Below are 18,885 nucleotides of genomic sequence, written 5' to 3'. Positions count from 1 at the left end.
AGCAAATGGTCTCTGGATGGTAAGTCAACAACAAAACTCTTGTCTTTTCCAGCAGCCATTGAACCAGCTGACTAAATGTTCTGAAACGCAGCTGGGGTTGCTAGGTAACGGACTGGGCTTGGTTGGGGTTGCTAGGCAATGGCACAGTTTCTGCTGATTTGTGACTTACCAATAAGGAGGTTTTTGAAATGGCTTGTTTTCTAGACACCAAAAATCATTAAATTATTGCCAGAAAATGGTTGGATGTTTTTTGTTTATTTTAAAGAGCTTGGTCTGTTTTAAGGAGCCATTGAGACCCAAATGGAAGAATGAAAACAGAAAAATTAGAATTTTGCATAACAGTCCCCTTTTAACAAAAACGTAATTCACAGCATACCTCTAAACTTAGCCTTTAAAAGGGGGTCCAATGCGTTAGTATGTGGCTTTTGTCCCCATAAGGTTGGAAAAGGTCTTTATTTAGCTACATAAACAATCAATCAATCAATCAAATTTTATTTGTACAGCACATTTCAGCAGCAAGACATTTCAAAGTGCTTTACATCATTACAAACACAGAAACACAAAGCAACATAGAATCAACAATCAAAACAAAGCATTAAGTCAAGTTCCATCAATAAATTTGTAATTGATTACGTTTCAAATACAATTCTAAACAGGTGGGTTTTTAGTTGAGATTTAAACAGGTATAAACACACAAACTGGATCCTCAGTAAAATTAAATTATATTCATTTCTTTCACACCGTGAAACTGACCTAAATGGTCAGAAAGCAAAACTAAGTGAGCTCCTCTGACTGTCACATATTAAACTGCTGAACTCTGTGTGTGGATGTGTGTGTATGTGTGTGTTTGCGTGTGTGTGTGTGCGTGTGTGTGGTTGTTTATGTTACTGATTTAGGACATTTTCTGGTATAATGACCAACCTCCTTAAGACTGATTGGTAATATGGGGACCAAAGTACAGGACCTCATGTTTTAGGGTTTCTGTTTAGAACAGGGGGTCCAAAGTGCGGCTCAAGGGCCATTTGTGGCACTTGGAATATGTTTATATGGCCCCTGACTGTAGTTGAAGAATGGTGCAAATTTAACTTGTGACAAAACAATTTTCACATCTTAAAGGTAAATTTATCTGCCAGTGGAAATAATACTTTCTTGTTAATGTTGAGGAATTATTTATTTTAAAAAAAAAGCTGCTATATCTTGCAGTAAAGTTACTTGTGAGTTAAGATACTTGCACTAAAATCTACACCAAAGTTACTGTTTCTTTGTGTTTTTTGCAGTGTAGGAGGTGTTCGGTGGTCATCTTGACCAATGATCTCTGCTTCCCTTCTTGCTAACTTAAACGTAATCTGTTGTCATTGCGTTGCCATGGCAACCGGTGTCCACTGGGAGTAAAGCCAACACAGAGAGCATGAAAAACAAAAGATATGAGTTGATTTTAGTTGTTCTTTGCCATTTTTTCAGTCTTATTTTTCCTTTGCTGTGGCGAACTGCAGCTGCTGTAATTTCAAAAAGATCAATAAACGACAAAAACTGGATTAAGTGCCTCGTTTGTTTGTAAGACGTCAAACAGGATAAAATGTTTCATAAAGTTTTTTACAAATTACGTCTTCTACAGTTGAAATTATGTCCAGTACAAAGGAGAAAATTCACTTAGTTCTGGCTTTTTTGAAGTGTAAAATGAATGGAAGTCAATACACACTCCTAGTGCAGGCAGAAAGACAAACCAGAGGGTGTGTGTGAGTGTGTGTGTTAGTGAGTGATCCAGGGACAATTGCATTATTTACCGACCTGGGAAATCTTTTTAGAGATGCTCCACTTAAGAGCAACACAAACACATTCCTGCTGACGGTGGCAGAAAGCGTTCCTCCATGACAGCAGCTGCCAACGCTAAACTCCACCTCCTCCATTTTTCCTCCCTGTTCCTGAATGTCCGTCCCGTCTCTGATAAAACTTCAGAGTGATAACGTGACGTTTTCTTGTTCTGCCGTGTCCCCCTCCAGATGGCTCTGATGCCATTAGCTTCCTCCCTCTGAGTCGGTGTGTGTGCTGCAGTCTGCAGAGAATGTTTCGGGTCCTGAAGCTATTTTTCCTGAAATTTCTCGTCCTTCCTCTGCATCAAAGTCCCACTCTGACAGTTGTCACTCTGGCGTTCCCCAGAGCTGCTGATGAAACATTTAACTGATCGGGCAGAAAAACAGCGGCCTAGTTAAAGGTTAAAGGTTGAGATACGTCAGGAGACTTGTTCCAGCAGACAGACTCAGACATGAAGTTTTAAATCTCCTTCAGCAGCAAAAAGCTGCTTTCTGACTGAATCATTGTGTTTATGACGAAGTAAAAGGGCCACGCTAAGAAAATGAAACAAATATTAATAAAGTCCTTAAATTACAACTTTATTCTCATGATGTTATGACTTCATTCTCGTAACAGTCGGTCTCTCCCATCGTCGTGGAGGAAATTGGAAACATTTTTTCCAGAGTTGCTTCACTTCGTTGGGTTTTGCAGACACTTGTCTTTGAATGTCCCACCACATCATCTGGGCTTTGACTAGGCCCTTCCAAACACTGACTGTTTTCTTTCTCAGTCATTTTGTTGCTGTCTGGGATTATTGGTTTGTTCTTGATCCAGTTTGGCTCCAGCTCCAGTTGTTCCCTGGGTATCACTGGTAGTTTGGTTACCAGTTGGATCCAGTTGCTGTTTGTGTGAAAAACTACTGGGGATAAACGACCATTAACCAGAGCCGATTAACGTCAGAACAATGAAATGATCAGGAATTAGTGCTCTCAGTAAATCCATCCCTCACAGGCTTGACTGACTGACTGACAGTGAAACGGTGTGTTGATGCTTTCACACGACTATAGGAGATAATTTAATCTCCATGTTCAGTGGGTGTACCTCCATTTCCTGTAATCTGATTAGACATGCTGCTTCTGCTGGAAAAAGGGTCTAAGCCAATAATTATGCTCTGTTGCAGACCTCTGCGGTTTAATTTGTTAACTATTATTGAGCTTTGTAAAAATATTCACAACCCCAGGACATTTTTTCATGTTCTGGAAACACAAAAACTAATCTGTTTTACTGAGATTTTATGTGACACAGAGAAGGAAAATAACTAAATAATCTGAAATGTGAAGCCAATGCAAAACTCAGAGTGATGAATACAAAGAAACTCCAGTACTTTTCCCATCTTCTTTCATTTTCAACGTGCTTTATGAAGAGTAACTGGATGGATAAACCTGCGCGCTGTCGCCCCCTACAGGCACGGCTGTGAAACGAGGCTACAGATTAAACAGCAGCTGAACCTTTCTGCTTTAAAAGGCATAAATTTAAAGCCAGACTCATTTTCTTTAGAAATGCTGGATATAATTCATAAAATAGTGGAGAAAAGGAGGTTAATTGAGGTGAAGCAGTTTATTGGTGCCTGTAACCCCGTTACAAGTTTAATCCATCCATTTGTCACCAAGATAACTTCAACAAAGATCTTCTTACAGCCATTAATTTACAATGAATCCCCAATGTGGTTTGATTAATATTCCATATATTGCTCTGTTCAGTAATTACTCTGTCCCTGTTCTGGTCTTTGTGGTTTTACATTCAGGTGCGACTCTGAGGAAAATAAGAGCTAATATTTAGTCCTGATTGGAGCAGCCTGGGGTCAGATTAGCTCTTCTCTGTCAAGGCTTCAATTATGGGATTCTGATATTAAAAGAATGTTTGGGATTTAAAAATACGCACAGACAGAAAGACTGCAGATAGGATTAATACGTTTTTAAAATCAACCTTTGGAAACATTAATCCTGAATGAATTATTCGTCACTTTCCCACCAACATGGATAAAATCTATACAAAACGACTAAAATGGTAAGAGAAAATGCTTCATTTTATTGGTGGAATCGGGATAATTTCAGCGTTTGTAATTTTAATAGAAAACTACCAACAAAATAATCAACAATTTCAATTAAAAACCCCAATTTGATACTAAGGTATTGAATAGACATCAAGGACACAGATATTTATTGTTCTTATCGGTTCTTCAACCATCAGTTCGGTGCTACATGCTCATCACTGAGATGCTATTTCAGGCTAACTCTCTTTAGCACAACCTGAACACACTTTTCCAGCGTCCAATCAGATCGTTTTTATTTAAAAACAAATGTTGATGATTGTGCGTCAGATTTAACAGGAGTAGCAGAAACACGCAAAGGTTGGGAAACTGTTTACTAAAGAGAATGTTTTCTAAATATGTATATTATATATAATATATTTTATAAATCAAATCAAAGCAGTTTTAGTTATGTTAATCAAGTCTATCCAGATCCTCGCACTTTTCCGTGCTAACGCATCATTGTTAGTTTATTGCAAGTTTTCCACAAAAAAAGTCAAAAATATTAGATATTATAATTAAGTGATGCTAACTCCCACCTGCAGGTGGCAGTATTTACTACTTCTACTGCTGTGTCAGCCTAAGTTCAAGTCAAATGTTTGCAGAATATTGGGCAAAAAAGGAAAACATTTCTTAATTTGCTCAACAAATTATTGATTTTGAACCTAAAACTCTCAAAATCCTGGAGGAACTCCACAGTTCATGAAGATGGTCCATATTGTTTTATTTTAAGAAGTACAGACACAGCTGTTTATTTTAATTTTAAGTGATTATTATTGGGTTTTATCACAAAAGGCTTCATGACTTAATCTGTTATAAACCATAAACATTTTTTAGATACAATCCTGATGTGTAAAACAACCCAGAAGATAAATATTCATTCATAAACGTTGCTTAATGAAGTCAGAATGTTTTTTTCTGGGTTGTATTATTTAAGGAAGCCTCTCATCATCAGCTCCCCGCTGTCCTCCACAGAACTCAAGCATCTGTTTCTATTTAATTTGCCGTTTGAAATTTAATTTCACAGATCTCGTTAGGAACCCAGAGGGAGCGAACACGGACGGAACGCAAATAAACTTTGATGGAAACACAAGAGAAGAAAGACGGGATCATGTGACCAAATTGATGATCAGACATGGCTGACGGATGTTTGTTGTGTTTTCAGATCTTATTGATTTGCAGGAATGTCAAACTCATTTCCATTTTGGGATAAATCAGAATCATGAATGTTCTTAAAGGGCCAGATGTACCAGAATGTATTGATAAAACCCATCAAACTGTTAAAACATTAACAAACGGCTCTATGTGCATCTGATAAGTGATTCTTAAAATTCAATAATATTTTGTGATTTTTTTGTTTACAATCTAAATCACTGATTTGTGGAGCTAATTTAGAAATATTTGTTAAATATTTTTCAATATTTACACTTCTGTATGACGGTAAATGTGAGTTTTTGTTCGATAACCGACTAAAACTAGAATCAAGTAAAGCTGAGGAAGCTGTGCAGTAGAATTAAATACTGCCACCTGTAGGTGGGAGTTAGCATCACATAAACCCAAAGTTTTTGACAGTTTTGGTGGAAAATTTACAGAAAAATCAAAATTAATTATTATTGTAAAAACGTGTGTGGATCTGTTGATTTTCCATGATCGTGAAATCGCAAAAAACTGGAGAGACTGAAGAAAACTGGAAATTAACAGATAAAAACAAATATTTTATTTGGTTTTATAAAACCTTTAACATAATGTTAAAGGTTTTATTTATGTGGACCCGGGTCTTGAGTCAGACACACGAGGACTAAAGTTTAAGCTTTAATGTGGCTGCGATGCATTCAGGTACGCCTCAGAAAAGTGTGTGCTGCACCTGTTCTTGTTGCTGGAGATCCAGTCGGAGATGTAGGCGACAGCCTGGCGGTGGCACTGCTTGTTCCCGAAGCTGCAGGCCAGCATGATGAGCTCCCGCTGCAGCTCTCTGCAGGAAACAGGAAGACATTCTGACCAATAACAGAGACGGAGGATTTAATCTGGACTCCACCGGAGTGACCATCACTCTGCCTGCTAATGAGACACAGAGACGAGTTTTTTATTTAATCGACTCGGGACAAAGCTGAGAGAAAAAACTGAATCTGGAGAATTTCCAAATATCTGTCAGATATTTCTTCTTCTGCAGAGGAAATAAAGCGGCTCTACTGTGACCTCCAGTCAGGATTTGTTTGAGCCGTTCTGTTTCCAAGATGGAATAATTATAACTAACATATAAATTAATTGCCCTGCGACAGACTGGCGACCTGTCCAGGGTGTACCCCGCCTCTCGCCCGGAACGTAGCTGGAGATGGGCACCAGCAACCCTCCCGACCCCATTAGGGACAAGGGTGACCAGAAAATGGATGGATGGATGGATGGATATAAATTAATTTACTCAGGATTTACTCTGCCCCACAGAGGGTCATAAGTATACATACAGCCTGATTGAAACGGTTTTAGATTATTCCAACATCAGCGTTTATAATAACAATTTAAAGTTTTAAACAGAGTGACTCGCTAACAGACCAGCCTGCTGCCTTATGCAGACCAACGGCAATTGGACCCGGCTGACCAGAACCGCTCTTCTTACTCAGTCTGGTACGACGCCTGCAGGATGTTTCCCTCTGTTCCCGGTCCGTTTGTCGGCCAGCCCATCTGATGGTACCGGGACGCCACCTGCTTCAGCACGTAATCCTGGACACACACACACAGACACACACACTGGGTCAGCACCAGCGGCCCATTCTGGAGCTCAGATGGATGACGGATCGGTTGTTTACGCTGAACAGCCTGTAGTCGTCTGTGCGGTCCAACAGTTTGTCCAGCTGGTACAGTGCCCGGCTGGCGGCGTGCCACGGCAGGAAGGACGTCTCCTCCGGCAGGTAGCCAATCAGCTGCAGGGGAACGCCCTGTGGGAGGTACCCCGCCCTGAGAGTGGGAGTGGGGAGAGTCAGGATGGAGACCAGAACTTCACCGGTCCACAGAGAGATGGTTCCGTCTTGAACACACCTGAGTGAAATTTCCCTCCCACCATCTTCAGATCTAAAAAAAACTGGTGTCAACGTTAACGACACCAAAGCCCCGCCCCCGGACAACAGGAAGTAGAATGTTTTACTTTGAAAAGTCCATATTTTACCTAATATGGACTTAGGTCAAAACTTTTTCCTGACCTTGTTTTCTCGCTGTCGTAATGTTGACAATTAGTAGCAAAGCACTGTGTCCAGTTTTTGTTTATATGTCAGGTGTACGTTTAAGATTTAGTGCGTTATATTGACAACTTAGCATCTAAACCCAATGCTAGTCATGGTCTGCTAGCAGCTTTTTGACCTCCAGCAGGGAGATGGCGGAGTGACATCACGAAGCAACAGGTCTGTACAGTCCAATCTGATCAGAACCAAACAATATTATTATTGTTATTCATAGCCAAACACCTACGGCTGCACAACACAAATGCCGTAACAATCATCTTGTCTAAAACTGCTGGTATTCTCTAATAACCTTCCTCTATACTCTCTTTAAACTGCTGCTGAGGATGTTTGGAACTCACCGAGGTGCATTCAGGGTCATTAAATCAATGTAAAGTCAGATTCCACAGTGCAGACTTGCTCTTCATTTCAACTCTCAGGAGTGATCCTCAGAATAGCTCAACACAGAAACAAGTTGAGGGAAAGTTGGCCTCTAAATGCCACAGCAACTATCAGGCAGGCCGAGCCACATCCACAACCTGGCGCATAGTAACGAGCTCTCTGTGTGCGTTTGTTAACATTCATGCTGGTTTTGTACCTGCTTCCTGCTTCAACCTTCAGCCTGAACCTCATGAATATCGATTGGGGCCTGAGGTTGAGCAGGGAGCGTATACTCACGAGGTTCAGACATCTTCAGATAGGGAAGATGTTTTCACTCAACAGATCCACACAAACACTTGACTGGAATGTTCAGGGACAGGCCGACACTCTGACGTCCACTGAAAGTTAATCTGTCGGCGATAAGACTCTCTAAGTCTCCGAGCAGCAGAGAAACCCCTCAATTCCAACCCATCGCATTTCCATAATCTGCCTCGCGTCGTCGCCAGGACCCATCATGCACCTGGGCTCCAACGCATTTCCATAATCCATCCGGTCTGCAGAGACTTTTGGTTCAAAACGATCCAAAACGCTGACAAGATTTTACATGAAAGAACCAGGAGAGAGAAAGAGAGAAGAGCGAGATGTGGCGGTAACCATGGCAACGTCAGTCGACCGTTAATCTGTTTTCTTTCCTGTACTCGTCCCCTCAGCGTTTTCCATTTTTATCAAACTCCATCCATCATCTATCTGTCCATATTAGCATTCAAACTCTCATCTCTCCTCAAACTGAAAGTGAGATAAGAGGCGGACATGTTGACGCTTCAAAACACAAACCGGTTTGAAACGGAGACACGAGGACGACGGTGTCAACCAAACTCTGGGAAGTCATCAGGACGGGCGTCATGGTCTGGGTTTGTGTTTCTGACCGGTTCTGTTCTTCCTCACTTTATTTATATCACTTTCTCCATCAGTTATACACAAGACAGCAGCTTGAGCCAGAATACATGAGACAAAACGATCCAATCTGAGTTAATCTGAGAACTGACATGCTTCTTGGTACTTTCCAGAACTTACAGGGTACTTTCCCCAGAACCATCAGTTTACTTCCTAAATTATAGAAGGTATGTACTGATACTGTTATGGAGCTCACATGGTTAATTAAAAAACTTACAGGTTATGTTTTGGTACTTGCCAAAACTTCCCAGAATTATTGGGTTACTTTCTAGAATGTACAAGGTAAAGTTTTTTCTTTTACATTCAGGGAAAGGACACTTTTCCTGAACTATCAGCTTATTTTCTTACGACAGCATATTAGAGACACTGTAAAAAAAGAAAAAGAAAAATTTCTGCCAAAAATGTCTGAAATTTTGCAATTAATCTAAAAAATATTCTAGAAAACCAATTATTTTATTTTTTTTAAACTTGGATATTTCGGAGATTGAAAATGTGTAAATTTCTTAGAAAACCCCCAGAAATATTTTGATTAATCTCAGAAATTGTACTTGAAATTTTCAAAGTTTTAAAAATCAAACATTTTTCGACTTGCAGACGTACCAGATTACTTTTTGCAGAACCAAAACATTGCTTTTAGGAAAACTGTATTTGTTTTACTTACGTCTTTTCAGGCAGACATGTTTTCTGGTACTTTCTAAAACTTGGCGAGTTATTTTCACAAGTTACTGTTTCTTTTCTAGATCTTTCCGGTTACAACATACAGTCAGGTACTTTATGGATCTTACCGGTGGTCTTACATAAACCAAAGTGGTGCTTTCCAGGACTTAGAGGATATTTGCCTGGAATTTCCAGAATCTAGATAGTTTTTTGAGTCCTTTTGTATTTTTACTTTCTGACATTTTCAAGAACATACAGGATACTTGTTGCATCAGACAATCTGAAACCTGTTTAATTAGCTCACAGTTTCCTTTCAGGGACTCATTTGTGTCATGATCTAAAGCAGTACTTAGATAAATTTCTAACAGTTTTCATTAATGTGTGGATTAGGGAGTCACATTTGCAACAGAAGTGTTTTTCTCTGCAGGGTTTTTATTTTTGACACTATATAGCATTTCTTAAACCATTTTGCTTTAAAAGAACCGTTTCACCTCCACAGCAGAGCAGCAGCTCTTTGGATCCGTTGAGAAATGGAGGAAACTGAGGAGATTAGCAGGTAGATTTTTAATTTTCCTTCCCAGTTGTTGTCTCCGTTTGGGTCTCTCTCCCAGCGTTGTCGTCTTAATGAGCTCATTAACTCCTTAACATTGTTAAGGGCCAGTTAATTGTTTGTCCATTAGCTATTAGCAAGGCTCAGTGGCGAGCCAACAAGGGACGGCTGTGATCGCGCACACACACGGACACACACAAAGGGAGGCGACATCCATCACTGTTTAAGCACAGAGTCAAACAGACACAGTCATTTATTACTGCAGGACCAGCTTCACACACACACCAGCATGATAACACACACACTGCCACCAATTGGCATTTATTGCTCCTGTTCTCAGTCAATCGAAGTGTGAGTGGGAGGAGAATCAGCGTGACTGAAATTAATCCTGAGATTAAATGTCCTTCTAGGCGTAATCAATTCACTGAGCAGAAATGCTGAAATAACATCTTTGTAAACAAGAAGTATTTTTGCGGCTTAAATGGGCTAAGCAGGCGGTCCTAACAAGGATGGAGTGGATCTCCGTCTCTCATCCGTTTCAGCTGAAATTCATCACCGGCTGGCAGGAGTTTTATTAATCCACTTTATCAGAAGTTTAAATTAAGAAAAGTGATCTATAAAAGGGTGAAAATAATTATCTGGGATCAATAAATACAAATTCAGCTTCCAAACTTTAGGCCAGATGTGAACTACAAGGAAAACTTGTGATAAAAAAATAAAATAATATCCAGGAGGAAAAGATGTGGAGAGCAGAGGCTGATAATCTATCAGTAAGACGCAGCAGCTCCCAGAGATTTTAACTCTTCCTCAGATAAATTATTGTTCTTACATTTTAAATGGGTTGGACAAACAACACAAGCCACAATTTATTCTATTTATAAAGAATTAACAAAAAATGTTATTAAATCTAAACAATGCTCTTAACGTGTAGCTTTGTGATGCCAAATGATGCAGTACCTCCTCCAGGCCTTTAGGGGCGACAGAAATTCACCAAAACAATGAAGCAAGTGTAGAATGAAACATCTCTGATGAGGAAATGACATCATAATAACAAATGGAAATCCTTTTGTTTGGGAGATTTGAGTTTTAAGACCAGATTCTTCTGATGGTGCGGAAACGATTTTAACTTTTCTGATTCCCAGAAAAGTTTCAATTCTGAGCAAAAAACTGAATTTTGTGGGAAATTTCTTTTATTCTGAGATAGAAGTGAGAAATCTGATTTTCTCTGATTCTAAGAACTCCTTTAACATATAAATATATTTTACTGCTGTTCTTCTTTTCTTTTGTTTGCTTTAAATTTACTTTGCTCAGTCATAACTTTTTTATTGTTTTATTACGCTATGTTCAATAAAGTCAAACTAAGTTAAAAAAAAGTCTAAATTCTAAACTAAAATTCTGGGATTAAAGTTGGAATTAGAATTAAAATTCTCAGATTAAAATCAGAGGCAGAATTCATGAGACTAAAGTCAAGATTATCAGATTAAAGTCAAAACCTTTAGATTAAAATCAGAGTTTTCTGAAGGTTTATAAACTGGACCATTATTATACATGAACCCTGATAAAAGCTGAAGGCGGTTTTTTATTTTCGGGGCAGCAGCAGTTGGCGTCTGGCGGATTAAACGCAGTAGTAATTTCTCCTGATGTTTCTGAGCCTCACAGAATCGATTAAGCGAGTTTCATGCGTGGTGACGAAAACTGTCAAAGGTTTCTCTCTTTTTTAAAAAAACATTAAGACAAATAAATGATGAAAAGTTGACGGAAGTTATTGCGGAGTAGCGGCGGCTGATCGCTTCCCGTCGTGACAGATTCAGGCTGAGGAAGCTGCTTCAGCTGTCAGGGTGAATATTAATGGATATGTAGCTCCTTTTTCTGTGCGGATGGGAACTCGTCAGCGCGCGGCTCCTCAGAGGATGACAGCGCAGTAGTCTGGAGCTGCTGCTCATTCAACATGACAGAGCGCAGATGGCGGAGTGAGGGGGTGGAAACAGAGACAGCAGTGGATTGAGTTACAGAGCCGGTGTCACCCTGGATTTCTGTTACGGTGCTCACGGCGCCGCGGGCCGAACGCGCCGCGGTGAGGCGGGACGGCTGCAGGAGATTAACCGGCCGCGTCTTCAGCAGGATGCTCACTTTCTGCTCACGCTGACCGGATCGGCTCTGAATGCAGAGCAGATCGGGTGTTTGTTACCGCGGAGCAGATCCAGTTTCTCTTGCTGCTCTGCAGTGACTCACCATCTAGTAATAATCCAGATTAATCTGATAAAAGCTGTACATACAGCATTCAGCCAGAAAACAGCCAATCAGAGCCAGGAGGAGGGGCTTAGCGCTGTTAATCATGCTAGTGTACACGCTGTTCACTTCCTCTCCTGCTCTCTCTGCTACGCTACAACTTCTTTCCGACAGCAGATTTGTTGTGAATGCTAAAGCATTCACAATAAACAGATAAACAGTTTTCCTTTTGGAGTTAGTTGTTTCTCAGCACGTACATGAGGATGATTGACAGCGCTAAGACCCTCCTTCTGACTCTGATTGGTTGTTTTTAACCGGGAGCGGTGCATTTTTGCAGATCGCTATAAAAGCTCAGGGAGTTTGATTTTTTTCATCTCTCTCATAACATTTTGTCACAACATGGTGACGGTTTTAGCAAATATGTAAAAAACAGGCTTATAATGGTCCAGATTTATTTTATTAGAATTACAGTTTTTTTCATAAATGCAGAGCAAAAGGTGTTTAGTATGAGTTGGGTTTCATTTTTTACAGAATTTGAACCAGGTGAATCTAAAAATGAAACTTAAGGAGTTTCATTTAAAACATATTTACAGACAAAAACTTTTTCATCTTAAATTCAAAATGTTTTGTCCAGTTTTGGCTTAATTTCTGCTCTGACTGTATTGTTTTTCGTTTTTGAGTCAGAATACTCAAGTTAACGATTAATCGATTACTAAATTAATTGCCAATTATTTTTAACAATCGATTAATCACGATTAATTAATCCAATTAATCGTTTCAGTCCTACTATATTTCACTTATTTCTAACAGATCTGCTCCTTTGGCTGAAGCTCTGTATTAAAAACAGAAGGTCTGTTAGGAAAGTCAGTGAAAAGTTTCTATATTTCAGTAATCCAATTCAAGATGTCAAATTCACTTTCTCAGTTTCATTACACATCCTGATGTTTTTCAAGCAGTTATTTCCTGAGAAACGGTGATGATTATGGTTCACAGCTGAGTAGAACCCAATGAGCCAGAAACCTGGTTTAGCCCACACCAATAAAACTGTATTTTAATAGAGAAATGTTTCGTTTCTATGCCTATAAAGTCATGTTGACTTGATAGTTGCCCAGCACACAGTCCCTGCTGAAGAATCTGGCTGTTCACACGTTGCTACGTCTAAGGAGCTAAAATCCTGTTGTACTTATGAGAAATAAACTACTAATATTATGTTAATATATATTGTTGGACGAGGACTTTAACATTTTTATTTTGATTAATTATTGACATTGTTTTTAATGTGTTAAAAATGTTAACCCAATTAATTTTTTTCTTTTTTAAACATTCATAAGTCCAAAGATGGAACCTTTGTATTTGTTTCTGGTACGTCTATAAATCTGACGCACAACCGACATCCACAAACAACACAAAGCTGATTCTCTGGTCCCACTGGGGGTTAATTTCTGCTTTTAAACGATCTGATTGGACGCTGGAAAAGACTATTGTTGTGTTCAAGTTGTGCTAAAAGGAGTTAGCCTTTCAGGGCTAAAATAGCATCAATGCTAAACATGTTGCTAATGCTAATGTTAGCTTCTACATTTCTAACGAAGTTCCATGAATGATCAGGGTTTCCTGAAACACTGAACCAATCTGAAGGTCGAATAATCAAAAATACAGATTAAAAACAATAAATATCTTTGTTTTTAAGCTCATATGTCTATTTATAAAATAATTTACCAGCAAAAATTGTTTTTTAACTGAAACTGTTGTTTAATTTGTGGATATATCGTTTTCAAATAAAAGTGATTCATTTCATCGAGTCCCACTGATATTAAATTGTGTTTTTAAATCTGTAACCAGTGTACAGTTTTATTTTCTGACAGGTTCTCATCAGTCACTCTTTGTTTTTTATCTGGTGTATAAAAATTAAAAAATGGTGTCATCTGCAAATGTTTGGTTGCTTCCTATTGGTGTCAACAAAACAAGATCAGAAATCAGAAATGCCAGCAGGATAAAATGGACAAATGAGGAGAAACATCCATCTAACACCAACGGTTGTAAGTGGCAACAACAAAATCAAGAAGTAGTCAGTGGAGACTCAAGAACCAAGTAAAACTAAGTAGCAGGAGGTCAGACAGATAAACGACGCTGCCAAATAAAAGTGTAGATCTCTTGGTTAAACTTTAAAAGATTAGTTCAAAGGGGAGATAAAACTACAAAAAGTCTTTTAGCTACAAGATAGATCAATAAACCTTATCAAGACTGTGAAATACTTTGACCGACTCGGTCTTCCAACCCAATTGGTTGAGGTCACGTGACTCACCTGGCCAGGTTGAAGGCGTCGTCGATGAGACCTGCTCTGTTTCCAACAGAAATGATCTGGGAAGGAGAAAAAACATCAGGAATTGAGTTGATTTGGTGATCAGATCTGGAAATCATTCAGAAAAATCAATGCAGACAAACAGAGAAGGTTTACCTGAGGATTGTTGTGAAGTTGCTGAATGAGTAGTTTCCAGTTCTGGAGGTCATAGTTCACGCGGAAGTAGCCGGTCTGGTTGATGTTTCCCAGCAACCAGGTGCTGTCATCCATCTGACCAATCCTGTGGTTTTCTGAGTTAAACAACAAAATTAAATTAGATCTGTAAACTAAAGCATTAGAGGGATTATCACGCAGTATGCTGATGATATCTTGATGTACATTTTAGTTGATTATTGGCGTCTCCTTCAACCTTTTCAAACAGTTCATTCAGTCATTTCCCAACTGTCCTTTGATGAACTTTCACCTCTGACCTGCTAACTAAATCCTGAAGTGCAGCTCTTGGGTTTTTGGTCAATTCTCTGGGCTGAACTTGCAGGAACGTTGATTCCTGGGAAGATTGTCAGATGTCTTTGTCTTCCAGTTGTGAATAACCTTCAGATACTTTGTCAGGGTCAGCACTGCAAAAACACAAAATTCTACCAAGTACTTTGGTGCCAACACCTTATTACACCTGAAATAAGACAAAACAAACTTAGAATTAACTCTTGTTTTAAGTCAATAATTTCTTCATGTTGATGAAAAAGTAGTGGAGCCATTTTAACTTAAAATCTGGGAAACATGTCTTGTTTAAGAGGCAGATTTTGTCACTTCTAACTAATAGTTTTTCATCAATATTAAAGAATTATTGACTTAAAACAAGCTGAAAAGTTACTTGTAAGTTTGCTTTGTCATACTTTAAGTGTAATAAGATATTGGCACCAAAAATACTGGGTAAGATTTTGTGTTTTTGCAGTGTTGGGTGTTTGAACCCTTCACGGACCGATTGGCTGTAACAGCTGCTTCTCTAGAAAGACGCCATCGCTGATGTTTTCCTGCCTTGGAATATTTTAGCCTTTAAAATTGCTTTAATAAAGGTGGTAAAATGGATAATGGGTTAGTCTATGCACTTAGAGGTTTTCCATTTTAGCTTAATCTTCGTCAAACCTCTCCAGGAGCTAGTCTGAGCCCAGCAGATGAAGCGGTTACATTTTGTAGGTTTGTGGATCAGCAGCATCATGGGGCCACAGGATTAAACCAGCACATCCTGCTGAAATGAGGTTTGAAGCTTCAGTAAAGCAGCTTGTAGGACGTTTCCCACTTTGAGAAACAGCCAGGTGATAAAAACAGAACGCAGCTGCTGGCCCACTTCTTCTTCTTGGATTTAAACCAACTCCTCGCTCTCCTTGCATCAGATTCGTGCCAGAGCGGCAAAGTGGAGATTACCCTCGTCAGGCTTTAATAAGACAACCGGCGCGAGCTTCACGTTCACAAAGCAAAACAAGTGTTTTATTAGCAGGGAACGGAGCCAGCAGGAGCCAAAATCCAACACCAAGCAGTTCAGGATCAATTCTCAAAACATTATTTTGTTCAAAAACAGGAATGAAATGAGCTTTATTCACTAAAACAGAACCCCTGGAGGGTTTTGTTCTGCAGAAACAATGATGAAAAGAGAAAAACAAAAAAACAAAATGGGGTTTATTCTCAAAGCTTTTTGTTTGTCAAAGTAAAGAGGGGACCTACGACGGAGATTAATCCGAGCGAACAAACGATTGATCAAATCTTTGCGTCAGAAAGCTGACCTGTTAACAAAAGAGTAATCCTTTCAAAAGAACAGCAGAAGCAGCGGCGTTTTAAAAAACATGAAAGGATAAAAAGCAATCAGGATTTTTCTTTTTTGACGCCAAATTACAGGAACCTTAACGATGTTTATTCCCTCCGCCTACAAACCTGAGAACAGTGCAACACGCTGCACCTGTGAACCTTTAAAGCCCCAGCAGAGGCAGCTCACAAGTACAGAGCTGAGCAGATAATTAATTTGAGAAGCTGAGCCGGTTTGATCCGCTAACAGATCCTCCCAAGGAAACAGCTCGTTATCTCCTGGCAACAACAGGTGGAAATAAAGTTTCAGAGACGATCAGCGGCGTCTCCGACGGCGCCGTACCTGTCCTGTTGTTGATCCAGATGAGGCTCTCCAGGCAGACCGTGGACGCGTTTCCCACGGCGACGGTCAATGGGACCTGCCACAGTAAACTGCAGAGGGGGAGAAGGATGTTAGCGACGGTCAGCGGGATTGGATCTGGTTTTATTGCCCCTGTTAAGAGAGCGAGGGTCATCGGTCAGCTGGAAATGAGGCGAGCGACAGCCACAGCGGCGGAGCGCAGGCAGCAGATATCAGTCAGGAGAAACCGACTGGAGGCCGGTGTCTCTGTCAGGGAAAAGCTAGCTTTGCATTTTCACACCTTTAGCAAGTTAAATAAACTTTAAAAGTGATCCATTATACTTCTTTGAGCAGGTTAGGGTTGATCCAATGGTGATACAAAACATGTTCATCACACTCTATACTCAAAATCATTTTGTTTACACTCACGTGAAAATAGCTGCAAACTGATGCGCAATTATACAACCGTACATCTTTGAAAAGCAGAAGTGGAGCCTTCTGCACAACAAATGAAAAAAGCAGGAAGAGGTTTCTGGATGGTAAGTCAGCAACAAAACACTTGTCTTTTCCAGCAGCCATTGTACAGCGCATAGAGCGGTCTTCAGTCAGAGGCTTCTTCAGATTTGCAGTAACACAGACTGCTACAGGAAATCTTTCCTGCCAACAGCCATCACCATCGACGACAACTCTGAAGAATCTGTTAATACGAGTCACAAGAACGTTTACGTTGGATTGAATTTGAAAACCAGCTGACCAAATGTGCTGGACTTCAGCTTTGGTTGCTAGGTAATGCAGTGCCTACATTCTGCAGGTTTTTGAAATGGCTCATTTTCCAGACACCAAAAATCGTATTGCAAAAGAAATGGCTGGATGATGCTGTTTTTTTTATGTTTTTTACGTTTTTTTTTAGAAACAGTTGAAACCCAAATGCTTCTGATCTCTTCAGTGAGTTAAACTGATCTCAAAGGTAAATACTCATTTAAAAAAAAAATTTACTCTAGATTGTTCAAGCTTTATTTTTATATACAAAATCCTTTATTCATGTACATCTGCAGTGTTTTATTTTCACTAAAGCTATAAAATCAAATTCAGTTTTTGTGTTTCTCTTCATTTAAAGCCATTATTACACTATTTACTGTACAGTAAATTGTGAATAAGTGCAATACATTGAAACTTGAATATTTTCTGGAAAAATGGATGAAAGCATTAAATCACAGAACATTTTCTGTCCTAAAAGAGGCAAAAACAGTGTACATATTGACGTTTAGGAGTAAACTGTGTGTGACTAAGCTACAGGAAAGGAAAGGATAACGCCTGAGAAATACAAAGAGAAAACAGATGTAGCATAATAAGCCTAACAGCCAACAGCTGCATATATAAATGTATAAAATATAATGAACTATCTAGACCCAGAATCATCTTCTTAACATAAAAACTTCTGGACCGGAGTGACTAATAATTACATTATTAGGTTAATCGGATGAAAAACTGGTACATTGTTTTTATTTAATTAAAGTAAAAAGTGTTTTAAAAATAAAAAACATAATGTATTTTCTTTATTTCATATTACAATCACGCACTGATTTATTTTGCTCATTGCAAAAATATGAATATACTGAAGTTGCAGCGCTACAAAATATGAAAACATTTTGTGTTGCTGTTAAAAAGCACAAAGTGAACAGATTCATTCATGCTAAGTGTTTTGTGTAGGTGAATTAGACTGCTGGTACATGAAGAAAATAATCTTTGATCTAATGTTGGATCCACAGAGATGAAAACAAAGGAACATTATGAGGATTTTTGCCTCAGTGCCTCTCACATGGTGCTTTGGTCATTAAACTGAAGGCTGTTTATGAAAACAGGAGATGCTGAATGTTTTGCCTGCGACTTGAAAGAGTTACAGACGTGAGTTGGAGCTTGAATGTGTTTTATGATGGATTTGTTTTGTTTTAAAAACAGAAACTTTTTAAAATAAGAATAGTCAGGCTGTCACTGTCAGTTAGCAAAGTTAGCTTTAGTGCAGAAGAATATTCTTGTATTTTTTATCTAAAACTGACTGAACTTGCCAACAATTAGCCTCCCAAGCTAGTTTTAGCGTTTATTTATTTAATGCCAGCAGCTAGCTAAACAGTTTCACCAAATTAATTAATGTGTGGAAAGTTTGAGTTAATTTTTAATTATTTTAACCATTTAGTTCACCTAATTCTGCCACTGAATTTGGAGATTTGTCCTGTAGTATTTTGTCCTCAAATCATATTTCTTTAGTTTGATGAACTAACTCTCTGGTTTTATTCAGTTACTCTGTATGAGGTTTTAGTTGCTGTATTTTTTCAGACAGACTGTCTTTTTTTTACTAGACTTAAGTTTGGACTTATAAAACATTTGATTCTGCAGGTTCAGCTAAGGAATTAGTTTCAACATCTGATGAGCATGATGCCACTAACAGTGAATTTAAAATACAGCATTAGCATCAATAGGCAGAAGCTAACATTCACATCGTCCCTTATTTCTGCTGCTGTGTGTCCAGCCAATCAGCAGCAAGGAAAATAAATGCTGCTTCTGGATTGGCTGCGTTGCAGGTAGCATTGC

The 18,885-nt window shown here is 39.0% G+C and overlaps 1 protein-coding gene across 3 annotated transcripts in view; it reads right to left on the bottom strand.

The window, feature by feature from the left end:
* The window catches only part of LOC114160787 (thyrotropin-releasing hormone-degrading ectoenzyme), a 165,029-nt gene that overhangs the window by 21,062 nt on the left and 125,082 nt on the right, over positions 1-18,885 (bottom strand). For all 3 annotated transcript variants that reach the window (XR_003598850.1, XM_028043578.1, XM_028043577.1), the window contains exons 11-16: positions 16,300-16,388; positions 14,316-14,449; positions 14,163-14,218; positions 6,685-6,832; positions 6,495-6,598; positions 5,745-5,852 (exon numbers count right to left, since the gene is read on the bottom strand). Coding sequence is in view for 2 of the 3 variants with exons in the window: in XM_028043578.1 (XP_027899379.1) it covers positions 5,745-5,852; positions 6,495-6,598; positions 6,685-6,832; positions 14,163-14,218; positions 14,316-14,449; positions 16,300-16,388 (639 nt within the window). In the remaining variant the exon portion in view is untranslated. The remainder of the gene's footprint in view (positions 1-5,744; positions 5,853-6,494; positions 6,599-6,684; positions 6,833-14,162; positions 14,219-14,315; positions 14,450-16,299; positions 16,389-18,885) is intronic.

Source organism: Xiphophorus couchianus, chromosome 17 (assembly GCF_001444195.1).
Source record: "Xiphophorus couchianus chromosome 17, X_couchianus-1.0, whole genome shotgun sequence".
NCBI classification, from domain to species: Eukaryota; Metazoa; Chordata; class Actinopteri; order Cyprinodontiformes; family Poeciliidae; genus Xiphophorus; species Xiphophorus couchianus.
Note: the sequence above shows the minus strand (reverse complement) of the source record. Positions and strands in the feature narration are given on the sequence as shown.